Source organism: Dipodomys merriami, unplaced genomic scaffold, assembly GCF_024711535.1.
Source record: "Dipodomys merriami isolate MVZ:Mamm:240054 unplaced genomic scaffold, mDipMer1.0.p SCAF_70, whole genome shotgun sequence".
Taxonomy (NCBI): Eukaryota; Metazoa; Chordata; class Mammalia; order Rodentia; family Heteromyidae; genus Dipodomys; species Dipodomys merriami.
In genome coordinates this window covers 5,609,881-5,623,472 of record NW_027206291.1, presented here as the reverse complement: position 1 = coordinate 5,623,472, position 13,592 = coordinate 5,609,881, and the positions used below count along the sequence as shown (strand labels likewise).

The window sequence follows — 13,592 nt, the reverse complement described above, 5'->3', positions numbered from 1 at the left end:
AAAAAAAAGAGCTCAGTGGTAGAGAGTTTGCCTAGCATGTGTAAGGCTATGGGTTGTATTCTCAACACAGGAGGGAAGGAGGGAAAGAAAGGAAAAAATAAGGACGTTGGCTCAAAGCAATGATCAAAGCTTACATCTCAAGAAATCAGAAAATGGGGCTGGAAAGGTGGCTCAGTGTTAAAGAGTGCTTGCCTTGCATGCATGAGGCCCTCAGTTTGATTCCTCAGCACCACATACACAGAAAAAGCCAGAAGTGACACTGTGGTTCTAGTGGTAGAGCACTAGCCCACAGCTGAAGAGCTGAGAGATAGCGCCCAGGCCCAGAGTTCAGGCCCCAGGACCGACACCCCCCCCAAAAAAAAAAAATCAGAAAATTATGCCAGGAGTGGTAACACAGTCCTATAGCATTAAGGGAGGTGATGCAAGGGGATTATAAATGTGAGGGAAGGAAAAAAAATCAGTATCAACAACAAACTGAACCTCCCTAAGAGAAATAATGAAATAAAAACGCAAACATCAAAGAGAAGATATGAAACTATGGAAAGGTATCCCCACAAATGTACAGACTCACGGTGGCAAAAAGGGCTGCAGTTTCTAATGAGGATGAAGGCTGTTCATGGCTAGCTGGTAGAATAATAGTCATGAAAAGGAGATAGGTATCAGGGTCCCTACAGAAACCACACACTTACCTAAGAGACGTGGAGGCAGATCTGAAGGTCTACCGTGGAGCACAGAGAACAGAAAGCATGCTCCTAGGAGAGCAGAGGCTAGCAATGCTTAGCATGGACCTCAAACAGTGCTGAGTTAGCACTGGGCAAGTTGCAAGGAGAGAAAGCAGCAGCTGGGAAAGTGATGACCATGAGGCTGGTGGGCCAGACGTGGGTGGGAAGCTAAAAATTGGCCAGGTTTTCTTCCTGGGACTTGTGCTTAGTGACTAGATGGGGAGGCTGGGGGCAGCACAGAAGTGCAAGACAGAGCATAGAGCCTGGAATCTCGCTGTATTAAGCAGCCAAGGTCCTATCAGGATGCAGGACTGGCACTAAACACCACTAGACCTATACTCAAAGCATCAGAGTCAACATGAATTGAAACAGAATGAATTGGTAACTCTGCCTAACCAGCAACCATATTTATCAAGTGGGAGGCCCTAGGGGATCTCAATCTGCAAGACTACAACAATAATAATAATAGGTCAAACTGGGCACTGGTGACCTACGCCCCACAACCAACAAAAGATGAATAAAATGGAATTGCCTCTGCACCCCACATTCCTGCTCCATGTGGAACAGACTTGGACATTTTGACAACAGCTGGTTTTCAGGGATTGAAAACCATTCCAGTGACTAACTGAGACACTGGACCTTCTGGGCCAGTGTTCTGCTGCCACTACTTTGTTGTTGTCAGTCATGGAGCCTGAACTCTGGGCCTGGGCGCTGTCCCTCAGCTCTTCAGCTCAAGGCTAACGCTCTACCACTTGAGCCACAGCACCATGTCCAGCTTTTTTTTTCTTTTTGCTTATGTGGTGCTGAGGAATCAAACCCAGGGCCTCATGCATGCAAGGTAAGCGCTCTATCACTGAGCCACCTTCCCAGCCCCTCGTTTTGGTTATTTTGTTGAGACTATGTGACCCAGGCTGGCCTAGAACTTGTGATTTTCTTGCCTCAGCCTCCCAATGGTGAGATTATAGTTAACACTGTGCGTGGCTCCCCCGCCCCCCCTCCCGTTGTTGGTTGTAGGACTTGAACTCAGGGCCTGGGCACTGTCCATGAGTCTTTTGCTTAAGGGTAGCACTCTTCCACTTTTGAGCCACAGTGCTATTTTCAGTTTTATGGTGGTTAATTGGAGATAAGGGCCCCATAGATTTTCTTGCCTAAGCTGGCTTTGAACCGCAATCCTCAGATCTCAGCCTCCTGAATACCTGAGCTACCAGCGCCTGGCTTGGAATTATTTCAGAAGGGAGAAGGTAAGGTAAGGAGTGACAGGAGCACCAGTATACATGTGTGGAGAAGGTAAGGGAGAATGACAGAGGGGAGAAATTATACATGTGTGGAAAGGTCACAACGAACACTTTCCCTCTGTGCAACTAATGTATACTAGTTTTTAAAAAAATCATTAAAAACCACACAAACCTTTCCGGTGGGAGTCCCCGTTCGGTAGCAGAGTGTAGAAATGCAAGACACCCTCGTTTCTTCCACTTCCTGCTTTTCCTTCTTGAACTGCTTTCTGTCCTCCTGCGTTGCTGACCTAGGCCGGTTCTTCCATCTTGAAAGCCTAGCTGTCCATCCTTGGGCTTCCAGGTGGCTATTGGCGGGAGGATTCCCTCTCCTCCCCTCCCTCTACCTACAGGTCCTGCAGGAAGCTGAAATGCACCCAGCACTTGGGGAGCTATCCTTCTGCTAGCTTCTAAACTGGACAGTGCTTTTGTAGGGCCTCCCCCTCCCTGTCCAGCTGTGGGGAGAAACACTTGAGAAGGGAGGGAAGGATTCACCCTTGTCCTTAGGCATGTCCTTAGCCATGGCCATCGGCTTTGCAGGAACTACAGCTAAGACTGAGCTTTGCTTTCCCCACCCCTAACATCTTTTCTCTGCCCCACTCAGTGTGGTTTTTGGGGGCTTCCTGCCTCCTACTGCTTTTCTAAGGAGGCAGTGAGGAGTCCGCACTCATCTGGCCCGGCTGCCTGTTTGCATTCTGCTTCCCAAAGACACCACCCTAGTCCCCGCAGCTCCTCAGCACCCTGACAAGAGTGTAACTGTTGTCAGCTTTGAGTTGGGTTCTAGAAATACCAGGCCGCACTTGGGAGTGGTTTCACTTTTCTTTTATTTATTTTTTTTTAAAAAAGCCCCTAAATTCTATGGCTTCAAGGAAGCATCAGAGAAACGTAAATGCCATTTCTGTACACTTTGTAAAGCAAGAATTATGTTTGAACAACCACCACCCCCAGGGACACCCAGGTGCCTCTGCCCTGGCCATTTGGGGGACCAAAAAGGGGCACCCCATATCACACTGGCTGCCCTCTGCCCCGTGCCCTCTGCAGGGCTGAGTGGGGGCATTAAGGCGATTTTTAAAAATCTGGCATCTCCTGGACCACAGCCTCCTGCAGCACAGCAGGGGCACAAAGGGACCCATGTGCTCAACAGTACAGTGGCTGCCCGCCTCCCGGGGTCCGGGGCACCTGGGCATAGCCTCCAGAGCAGGTGTATCAAGAAGCACCTGCCTGACAGGTGCAAGCTCCACAGGGCTGGGCTGCGGCAGCCGCACCGGGCGCCGAGCTTTGGTGCAGCATTTTGGTTGCGAGGCTGACTTTGGCCGCAGCTGCGGCCCCACCCTGACTTCCCCTTTGGTTTTGGGGAGGCCCAGGGCTGGCCTCACCCCAGCAGCAATGCCTGAGACCCTCCTGGGCAGCCGGTGAGTTGGCTCAAGAGCCTCTCCCAGGCTGGGCCTGTCCCCCCTGGAGAAAACGGCCTTTGGATAGAGGGAGACAAGCTGGACTTTATGAGGCTAACGGGAGTGGGCGGCCTGGGCCTCCGGGGCCACACTATGCACTTGAGCATGGGCGGCAGGAGGGGCGAGCGCAGGGTGGCCTCTGCTTTGTTCCTTTTATCCTTGTTTTAAATAGTTAATGCTCTCGGAGGGGAGGACTAGACACGGGTGTAGAAATTTCAGCCAAAGTCTTACGTGAAGGAAGTGACCCCACGTCCCGGGGGTGGGGGCCTGTGGCCGTTCTGGGCCCTTGGAGTCCCACAGTTTGCGCCCTGGCTTTGGCTGGGCTTGGACCCCGGGCCGCTGATGGACCCCCTAGGCGTCCTGAACAAGCGCCTGGGGCTGCACGGAGAAAGTCACAGCGCTGCAGGCACCTGGGTCATTTGTGCCGCTGCAATGATTTTCTCTTCGTCCTCTTGAAGAAACAGCAGCACCTAGGGAAGAGCAGGGAAGTAAGGGCAGTGGGAATGGGCTAGCTGCAGGACCAAAAGACATCCCCACCCCTAGAGCCCTACCCAGAGCCTTACTTGGTGTCATCGGCCACCTCTACCTCTGCAGGGGCCGTGATGGGGGCATTGGAGTGACCAGCTGTGGGATCATCTGCGTTCAGCTCTCCATTGGTAGAGTTCAGTGCCTAGAGGGCAGGGGAAGTAAGGGAGTCATGCCAGCCTCTGGACCCTTGGATGTGGGAGTCCCAAAGGACAGGCACTCACCTGGTTTTTGTTGTGTGGCTGGGCTTTGTCCCGGTGCTGGGGCTGGGCAGGGAGGTCAGCGTGAACGGTGCCAATGGGTGTTGGCTGGGAGAAGAGGCATCAAGATGGGCCAGGAGGGCTATTGCTCCCACCTACTCTGTCAGGCTCCCCTGGCCTACTATCCAGTGGATGGACACCTCCCCGCTCATTCCTTATTGTGCAGGGGCTGGCTGTGCCCCCCACCTACTGGGGGGGCACGTGGCTCACCCCTATCACATAGGGGGCTCCTCACCTACTCTCACCCCATCACTTCTGCTCCCCCACTTCTTTCATCTACAAGGCATCCTCTCTGTACCCCCCATCACCTATGGGAGCTTCCTACCTGCAACCCCATCACCTACGGAGGCTCCTCCCCCACCCTCTCACCTATGGGGTCTTTCCCTCCCACTCCAATCACCACGTATATCACCTACCAGGCTCCCCTCTTCTCCTCACCACCTGCGGGAGCACCCTTCCTATACCCCTCACCTAAGAGGAATCACCACCTCCACCCATCACCACTGGGTATGGTACATCAGTACACACTCCCATCGCCTCCAGGGGGCGCCCCATACACCGTCATTATTTACAGGAGCTCCCCACCTACACCACTCCCTAAGGGGGCTTCTACTACACTCCCATAACCTACCCAAGGGTTCCTGAATACCACACCATGTCCACTACTGGGGCTCCCAGACCACCTACCAGAGGCTTCCCAGCCCAGTCATACTCGTAGTCGAACACGTAGCCGCTGCGGTCAAAGAGGTCAGTGAAGAGCTTCCTCAGGTAGTCATAGTCCGGCTTCTCAAAGAAGTCCAGGCGGCGCACATAGCGCAGGTATGTGGCCATCTCTTCTGCAGAGGGCGCATACAGGGCAAAGTGAGGCCTGGCTGGGGCACTATGGACAGGGGTGTGAGCTGGAATACGCAGGCCTCACCTGGGAAGCTCTCACACAGCACCTCGATGGGCGTGGCCCGCTTGGTGTCACCGATCTTCTGGTACCGCTCTTTGAGTGTGTCGGCCTGCAGGGGACCATGGTCAGCACTGCCCAGCTCAGTCTCCTGCTCCTGCCTCCTCCCTACTCCGAGTCCTGGTCCCTACCTTGAGTCCCTGCCAGGGCAGGCTGCCACGTAGGAAGTACATGAACATGTGGCCCAGTGCCTCCAGGTCATCACGGCGGCTCTGCTCTGCGGACAAGAGCGGGAACAGCAGGCTCAGTGCGGCCTGCAGCCTCCAACCCTCACCCCCTTGTGCTCCCCACGGCGCTCACCCTTGCCCAGGTGTGTGTTGATGCTCATGTAGCGCGCAGTGCCCGTCAGGCTCTTATGCTCGCGGTACGGGATGTGCTTCTTGGTCTCAGGGTCGATGTACTCCTTAGCCAGCCCAAAGTCGATGATGTGGATGGAGTGCTGTCGCTTGGTCCCCGGGCGCCCCACCAGAAAGTTCTCCGGCTTCACATCTCGGTAGATGAGGCTCTTGGTGTGCACATACTCCATGCGTGTGATCTTGGGTGGGAAGGGGGCCTTAGCAGAAGCGGACCCCAGTCATGCCTCCTCCCCCCCCCGCCCCCCAACAACTCCACACCTCCCTCCCCTTTGCCCGCACCAGCTGGATGGCAATCATGAGCACCGTCTTCAGCGTGAAGGTGCGGTCGCACAGGTCAAACAGGTCCTCCAGGCTGGGCCCCAAAAGCTCCAGCACCATGGCGTTGTACTTCCCGCAGGGGCCGAAGTAGTAGACCTGAGGGACTCCCTCTGCAAGGAGGAAACAGCTGCGTCTAGGCACCATACCCTGCAGGGGAACCAGTCTGCTGCCCACACATGCCCCTTACCTGCAGTGCTGAGCTGCTTGTAGAAACGGTACTCCAGGTGCAGCTGCGGGGCCCGGGACTTGATGGGCTCCTGGGAGACAGGGCTCAGTTAGCAGCCCCCCAGGGTCCCTATGGGGGCCACGGAACTCCCCTCCCCCTAACCACACAGGAGAACAAACTCACCAGTTTGATTGCCACGTACTCGTTTGTATAGAGGTTCTTTCCTATGGAAACAGAGGACATCAGGATTATAGGGCTCCTGGCCACTGTGCCCACACTGTCCTCAACCTTCACCAAAATCAGCACCACAGGCTCATGTCTGTCATTCTAGCTTTTCAGGAGGCTGAGATCTGAGAATTGCAGGTAGAAGCCAGTCTGGTCAGGAAAGTATGTGAAACCGTTTAACCACCAAAAAAGCCAGAAGCAGAGCTGTGGCTCAAGTGATGAGTGTTACAACCTTCAGCAAAAAAAAAAAAAAAGCTCAGGGACAGCACCCCGGTAGAATTTAAGACCAGCAAACCCCAGGACTGACACACACACAAAAAAGCATCTCCATCCTGGGTACTAGTGGGCCTACTCTCCTGGTGCCAAGAAAGGAAAGGGCAGTGCTGGGCCAGGGCACATCACCCTGTGAAGACTCCCTCTTGCTCAAGAGGCCCTGCTGTATTCTCCCTGTCTCCTTGGGCCTAAGGAGCCCAAAGTTGAGCCAAGAGCCCCAAGCTCTGCTCTGGGCTTCCTACCAGTGGTCCAGAATGGGCAGGCTGGTTAGGCCAGAACCCCTTCCATGCTTAAGGCAGAGCTCTCCAGGCCTGCATCCACCACTCCTAGGCTCGACAATGGCCCAGGATGAGGATTACTTGCCAACAGACTGGCAGAGAGGTGGTGGTAAGTTATTAACTTCCAGGGAACTGGGCCCATGAGGGTGGTGGGATCCTACCTCTATGTTTCAGAGCCAGCCTCTATGTGTCTTCACAGAATATGCATATCCCATATGTATCTGCGCGTGCCCAGTCTCCAGGCTCTGCACGCCCCACCCGTAACCACCTCAGAGTTCTGTCCCAGATGGATTCCAAAGCTGGGCCTTTGGTATGCTGCTTTCATCGTGCCTGCCACCCACTGCAGGAAGAGCTTCTATGTCCTCCTGGCTTTGCTGCAGGACAGCTGGGGGATCTGAAGACAGCAGGTGTGGAGACTCTGCTGAGGGGATCAAAACTCCATTCAGAAGCTGAGATCCCCATGGTCACAACCCTACAGGCCTCTAGGCTGCAGTTTGTCCTCGATGTTCTGATGTGCTCGCAGACACTCTGCCATAGCTCTCTCTGGACTTGTTATGCTTAAATGCTGCCTTGCTGTCCAGGTGCTTGTTTCCAACCAGAGCCAATGGTCAGTTAATTCACTGGTGTCCCCAAATAGCCTGTAGGATCTCATCAAGCCTGTAGCGGCACTGCAGAAGGTGACATCTTGAGAACGCAGCAATGGCTCCTCTGTGAGCCAGTGAGCTGAGCGTACTACCCTCTGGCTTGGTCCCTGGGTTGCTCTGCCTCTGTGAACTGCTAATATAAAGAATGCTTAGCAGCAGAAATTCTGTGCAGAAACTGTCTGCTCGCCCCAAGACAGGGCAGTGAACATGCTACACTAGCTTGCCACCTCAGGATTTATTTGTTGTTCTGGGCATTTTTTGTTTGATTTTTTTTTTGTTCCAGTACTGGTACTTGAACTCTAGGCCTGACATTTTTCACTTGGTTCTTCTACTTAAGGCTGGTGCTCTACTATTTGAGCCACAGCTTCACTTTCAGGTGTTTTGTGTTTCATTTTTTTGGTGCTGGTCGTGGGGCTTGAACTCAGGGCCCTGGCTGCTGTCCCTACTGCATCACTTGTAGCTTTTGGGGGTACTTTATTGGAAATAAGGATTTTCATGGACTTTCCTGCTCTGACTAGCTTTAAACTGCAATCCTCACATCTCAGCCTCATGAGCTGCTACAATTTAGGTGTAAGTCACTAGTACTCACTATTTTTTGGATGATACTAGAGTTTGAACTCAGAATGCTAGGCTAGCACTTTACCACTCAGCCACATCTCCAACCCAGTTTTTTCTTTTCTTTTTCTTCTTCTTCTTTTTGCTTGTTCTTTTTAGGACAGGGTCTCACTTTCCACCCAGGTGTACACCCAAGCCACCATCCACTTACTCAAGGAATCCCCTCACTGAGAATCTTACCAACTTTTCTGCCAGGGCTGGTCTGGTTCTGAACTGTGATTTATAGGTGTGAAACACAGCCGAACACACAGTTGGGATGCCTTATTTGTAGAAGCATTCCCAAGTCCTAGACACAGCACAGTGCCCCTCCTACTGGTGTCACCTGTGATCAAGTTCAGCATCTATTTCTGGTCTTCTTTCCCTTTAGAGGCAGGTTCACACAGAAATGCCTTCACCTCCCAGCAACAATACCCCATCTAACCTACCCCACCAGACAGGATGCTTGATGGCTGTGGAGAAGCCCCAAGAAGGCAACCAACATAGGATGACAAGGCCATGTGTAAACTGTTCCCGCCTCCTGCTGCAGCAATCTGAGGAGCTCTGATCTTGTCCCCAGCTCAACCTCAGCAGATGCTGGATTGTTTCTAGGTTGCAACTCTCATGAGTGGTGCAATGCAGTAAGTCCACAATACAGGCTCACATGCGCCATTCTCTGAAGAGCTGCTACTTCATCAGTCTTCTTTCGGATTTTGTCTGTTCACATATTTTGCCCACTTTTCAGTGGATCATTAATCTTTTTCCTGTCATGGCTTTTTTTATGTACTCTGGGAAGATGCTCTGTGAACACCTGCTTCACCATCTGGAACCATTCACAATAACCCCCTCCAATGTCTCATGAGCAGCCATTTCCAGATGTGATGACACTTCCCTGATCAATCATGTCTTATGGTGATTTTTTTTTCCTACTGTGCTTTATTGAAGAAACCTTAGGCAGACACAGCCTCCATATTCTGGCTGCCTAAGACCTGCCAGAGAGCTGGGTCCCTAGAGGAGAGCTTGGGTTCAAGTGAAACATGTACACAGGCACATGAGGTCTTTGTGGACTTAGGACTGGAGGAGCTCATGCTCAAAAAGCCACTGCAGCAATTATGGTCACACAGGCCTGACAGATGGCAACTCTGAAAGTGGCTGTGGGCCAAGGAAGGATTCTGGATTTACACTGATGAGAAGATGCTGGAGTTCCAGCACCCAGGACATGAACACCTCCCCAAACTGCTGACATCCTCAGAGAAGGACGTTTAGTTCTATCCCTAGACACCCAAACAGAAACACCTGAACGCCCTTTAGCAGATAGACAAAGAAATAAAAGCAGAGTACATGCTATAAGCAGACAACCCCACAGCAGTTTGCAGTGAGCAATGACTGGGACATAAGAACATGAAGCCAGAGGCCAGGCTAAAAAGAACTGTAATTTACACAACTTGCAAAAATAAAAGCCACCCACAGCCCATGTGGACTCTCAGCTGTATAGAGGGACCTGCACTGCTTAGCTACTGCTCCCACTGTCCAAGCACAGGACCCAGGCCAACCATGTCCCTAAAGATGGATAAGGTCACCCTCCAAGTTGCCAGAAGATAGTGCTGGACATGTGATTGTGTATAAGTAGGTCTATGTCTGCATAAGCTTGTGTGTATGTCTGTATGTATGCAATGTGCATACCACCACACTCACAGCTGTGTTCTTCTATGTATATGTGCCTTTGTGTGAGTCTACACTGTGCATCTCCCTGTCTGCAAGTGTCAATGTGTGAACACAGGTGCATGTCTTACGGGCAGTAGGGAAGGCTCCATCTTTTGGCTAAAAAACCTGAAGCTGGGACTTTCTGAGGCTGCAGGCAGGAGGCTCTGCATACAGGGTGGTAAGAGGTGAAGACCTAGGGTCTCAGCAAAAGGTCATACAGGGGGCTGGGAAGGTGGCTCAGTGGTAGAGTGCTTGCCTTGCATGCATGAGGCCCTGGGTTCGATTCCTCAGCACTACATAAGCAGAAAAAGCCAGAAGTGGTGCTGTAGCTCAAATGGTAGAGTGCTAGCTTTGAGCTGAAGAGCTGAGGGACAGCGCCCAGACCCAGAATTCAGGCCCCATGACCAACCAAAAAAAAAAAAAATTATATAGGCTCAGGACAGAGTTTCAAGCTGGCCTTATGAGGACACTAAGTAAAGCCACTGAAAAGAGGCTTTCCAAAATCACACACCTCCTGGGACACGTGGCCACACTAAACCAGAGACCCCAAAATTCTCAGAGCTTGCCATGTGCTTGTCACAGAAATCAACTGCTATAACTCTCATACCAGTCCGTCAAGAAGCAAATGTCACCACTCCATTTACAGGTGCAGAAACAGGTGAGTGGGGGCTCCAGCGTGGCTGCTGCCCTGGGGTGCAGCCAAGTCGCATACATCCCATATGCCTCAGTCTCCCTCATCTGACCACTCAAGATGGAGGCTGGGTGCCTGATGTGGTAGTCTGGCATGGAGCATGTACCAAGTCCCCTTGCCTGGTGCCCAGGATCCCCATACCATCTGAAAGGGTCAGGGGTCTGACATGGCTGGGATTCCAGCAGCTTCTGGGAACAGAAGCCTTCCATGGATGGATGACCAGAAAGACTGGGCCTGACCTGACTTGATAAGAACAGAGCTCCTCAAAGGCTGGCATGCTGACACCTGAGGGCAGGCCTCTGCCAAGGAGGGAATCTGGCTTAGGGTCCTGTGTGTTCAGGGGTACCCACCTCAGGCTTCAAGTGTATGCCCCAGGTGGACCAAGCATTCTGTGCCAATGAAAAAGGTACACAGGGCTGGGAAGGTGGCTCAGTGGTAGAGTGCTTACCTCGCATGCATAAAGCCCTGGGTTTGATTCCTCAGCACCACATAAACAGAAAAGGCCGGAAGTGGCGCTGTAGCTCAAGTGGTAGAGGCACTAGCCTTGAGCTGAGGGACAACACCCAGGCCCAGAGATCAAGCCCCATGACCAACAAAAAAAAAGAATAAAAAGGTACACAGTGTGGCACTAGTGGCTAAACGTGACCAGGGCTCCCCAGCTGCTTCCAGATGGTCCTGCAAACCATGCCAGGATTTGTCCAGCTTAGAAATCAGGGGGAGGGAGTAACTACTGTAAATAAGCAGTCAGCTCTCCCCATCAGCTTTGTGTGGCTTGTCTGTCCTGCTCCTCGCAGGTCTTAGGAGGGGCCAGGTCCGAGCTTTCTTCCTAAAAAACATCCCTAAATGACCTGACAGTTCCAGGGATATCGCTAGTGGTGGGGGTCAGCCTTACCAGCTCAGCCTGTTGGCAAGACCTCCCAGTTCTCCCTGCCATTGCACAAGTGGGGGACTTACCTAAGCGAAGCTCCCCGAAGTTGCCACAGCCTATCTTCTTGCCAACTCGGAAGTTGGGGCCCACCATCAGGACCCCTGAGCTGGTCCCCGAGCTCCGGACGCCATGGCTGCTCCGGCCCCCGCCGGTTTTGGACATTCTCTGGCCCTCCTCCAACTCCCCTTTCCCTCCTTTCTTGTCAAAATCCATAAGTTTGTGGTACCCTGGCCTCTCCACGGTGACTCTGCTCTGTGCAATCCCGAGTCTACAAAACCTGAGGTCACCACTCTGCGCTAATACACCATCACACCAGCTGTGGGTGGCCTTGCGGCTCCCAGCTAATGACACGCAACCACGCTCGTGGGCTCAGCCGCGGTGCTCATCTTGGTGGCCTCAGGGTTGCTTGCAGAGAGAGGAGACATCCTGCTGACAGGTCCCACAGCCTCAAATCTCGTGGCACCCAGCTGCAGAGAGAAAAAGAAAGGGGAGAGGGAGGGGAAGAAGGGAGGGAGAGAGGGAGAGAGAGGGGGAGAGAGAGAGAGGTCAAGAAGCTTGTGAGGACATCACAGACCACCATGGCTCCCTGTGGGGTAGACTGGGTGAGCAGGCTAACCAAGTACAGCACCAGGACACGTCTCCTAGGAGGCTATGTTTCCAGAAACATCTTTGGAGATCTGAGACAGGCCAATATTCCTGCCCTAGATCTTATGTGAGGGACCCATTACCTACCTCCTACCTAACCCCCACAAATCCATCATTAACAGAAGAAGTCAGAGATCAGATTGAAGGTTGTGACCTCAGGCACATGGACTTCCCAGGGGGAAGATAGGGTGGGTAGTCTAGACCAAGTGGCCAAACAGCAGAGGCCTATGAGAGGCTGAAGTGTGGCAGATGGCCTCAAATTCAAAAAGCCCGTCTGCTGGTCCTGGTCTCTACTCTAAGGATTGCTGTAAGAGTGGGAAGGTGACAGGTGACAGAGCAGACAGGGCTCAGATGGGGACAGAAGCCTCCGCACCTGACCTCAGACAGGCCTCTACTGCCTCTCCATCCCAGGAAGAGCACTGACACAGTGAGCGGGTAGGCTGTGGAAGCAGGGAACTATAACTGTGCAGCCCAGACGTGGCTTCTCCAGAGGTCATGGTGGGAAGCCCAGACAAGCGCTGTGCAGAGTGGTAGGGGAAATGGCCTGGCCCTACACTGAAAAACAGGCTAAGAGGGCACAGAAAGGAAAACAGCCCAAAGAAGGCCCAGGTAGAAAAGGGGCAGAAATCTGCCCTGAGATGCCCTCCCCACAGCTCAAGTGCCCGAATGGCTCCTCCTAGAACCTCACTCCCTTCAGACTTGGCCTGCACCCACCCATAGACCATCTTGACAGTCCTTGTCATGCCAAGTGCAGGCCTTCACACACAACCTTCACACCACCAGCTTCTGCTGCTCCCAGCTGGAGCTCCCTATATCGGAGCCTCCAGTTCTCAAGCCCCTGGGCTAAAGGAACCAAATTAAAATTTTTTCTGCTACAGAGTACTGGGTGTGGTAGCAGAGGCTACTGGACTGGAAAAACAGAGGCAGGAGGATTATGAGTTCAAGTTCCGTCTGGACTACATAGCAAGACTCTGTCTCTAAACAAATCCAATTAATCTGCTCCATCAGAGACCTAGGTTCAATGCCAAGCATCAAAACCACAAGGCAAGGCTGGAAATGTGGCTTAGTGTTAAAGTTCTTGCCTAGCACACATTAAGCCCTGGGTTCAATTCCTTGGTACCACATAAACAGAAAAAGCCGGAGTGGCACTGTGGCTTAAGTAGTAGCCTTGAGCAAAAGCAGCTCAGGGACAGTGGCCAGACCTTGAGTTCAAGCTGCAGGACTGGCAAAAAGAAAACAAAACAAAAACAAAAACACGAATCCATCTGCTCCTTCAGGCTTTGCAGCTATGAACTGAGTGCCAGCAGAGCTGGGAAGGGCCTTGCCTGCCAAACTGACCCCTATGGGTTCATCCTGCCTACAGCCCCACCCAGCACTAAGCCTCATGCTTAGTGCAAGGACATAGCACCCCCCCCCCCCAACTGTAAATAGTTGAAAGAGGAAGGAAATGAGAGGAATGGAGACCAAGGACATCAAAGGTTCTTACTAAGCAAGGTGAACAGTGAGTGTCAGTAACAGAAGACCATGTCGCCACAGGTCTTGCCAGTTTCAGGTTAGCTTGAACAAGAGGGGCTCTATACAGACCCCAGCGT

General features: G+C 52.5%; 1 protein-coding gene across 2 annotated transcripts in view; it reads right to left on the bottom strand.

Moving 5' to 3' along the window:
- Positions 1-2,800: 2,800 nt before the first annotated feature.
- Csnk1g2 (casein kinase 1 gamma 2) overlaps positions 2,801-13,592 on the bottom strand; it is a 29,452-nt gene continuing 18,660 nt past the window's right edge. For both annotated transcript variants that reach the window (XM_070007882.1, XM_070007884.1), the window contains exons 2-12: positions 11,382-11,822; positions 6,205-6,245; positions 6,043-6,112; positions 5,817-5,965; positions 5,482-5,716; positions 5,313-5,398; positions 5,149-5,233; positions 4,917-5,065; positions 4,194-4,277; positions 4,008-4,114; positions 2,801-3,914 (exon numbers count right to left, since the gene is read on the bottom strand). In XM_070007882.1, coding sequence (XP_069863983.1) covers positions 3,860-3,914; positions 4,008-4,114; positions 4,194-4,277; positions 4,917-5,065; positions 5,149-5,233; positions 5,313-5,398; positions 5,482-5,716; positions 5,817-5,965; positions 6,043-6,112; positions 6,205-6,245; positions 11,382-11,568 — 1,248 coding nt within the window. In that variant the 5' untranslated portion in view covers positions 11,569-11,822 and the 3' untranslated portion in view covers positions 2,801-3,859. The remainder of the gene's footprint in view (positions 3,915-4,007; positions 4,115-4,193; positions 4,278-4,916; positions 5,066-5,148; positions 5,234-5,312; positions 5,399-5,481; positions 5,717-5,816; positions 5,966-6,042; positions 6,113-6,204; positions 6,246-11,381; positions 11,823-13,592) is intronic.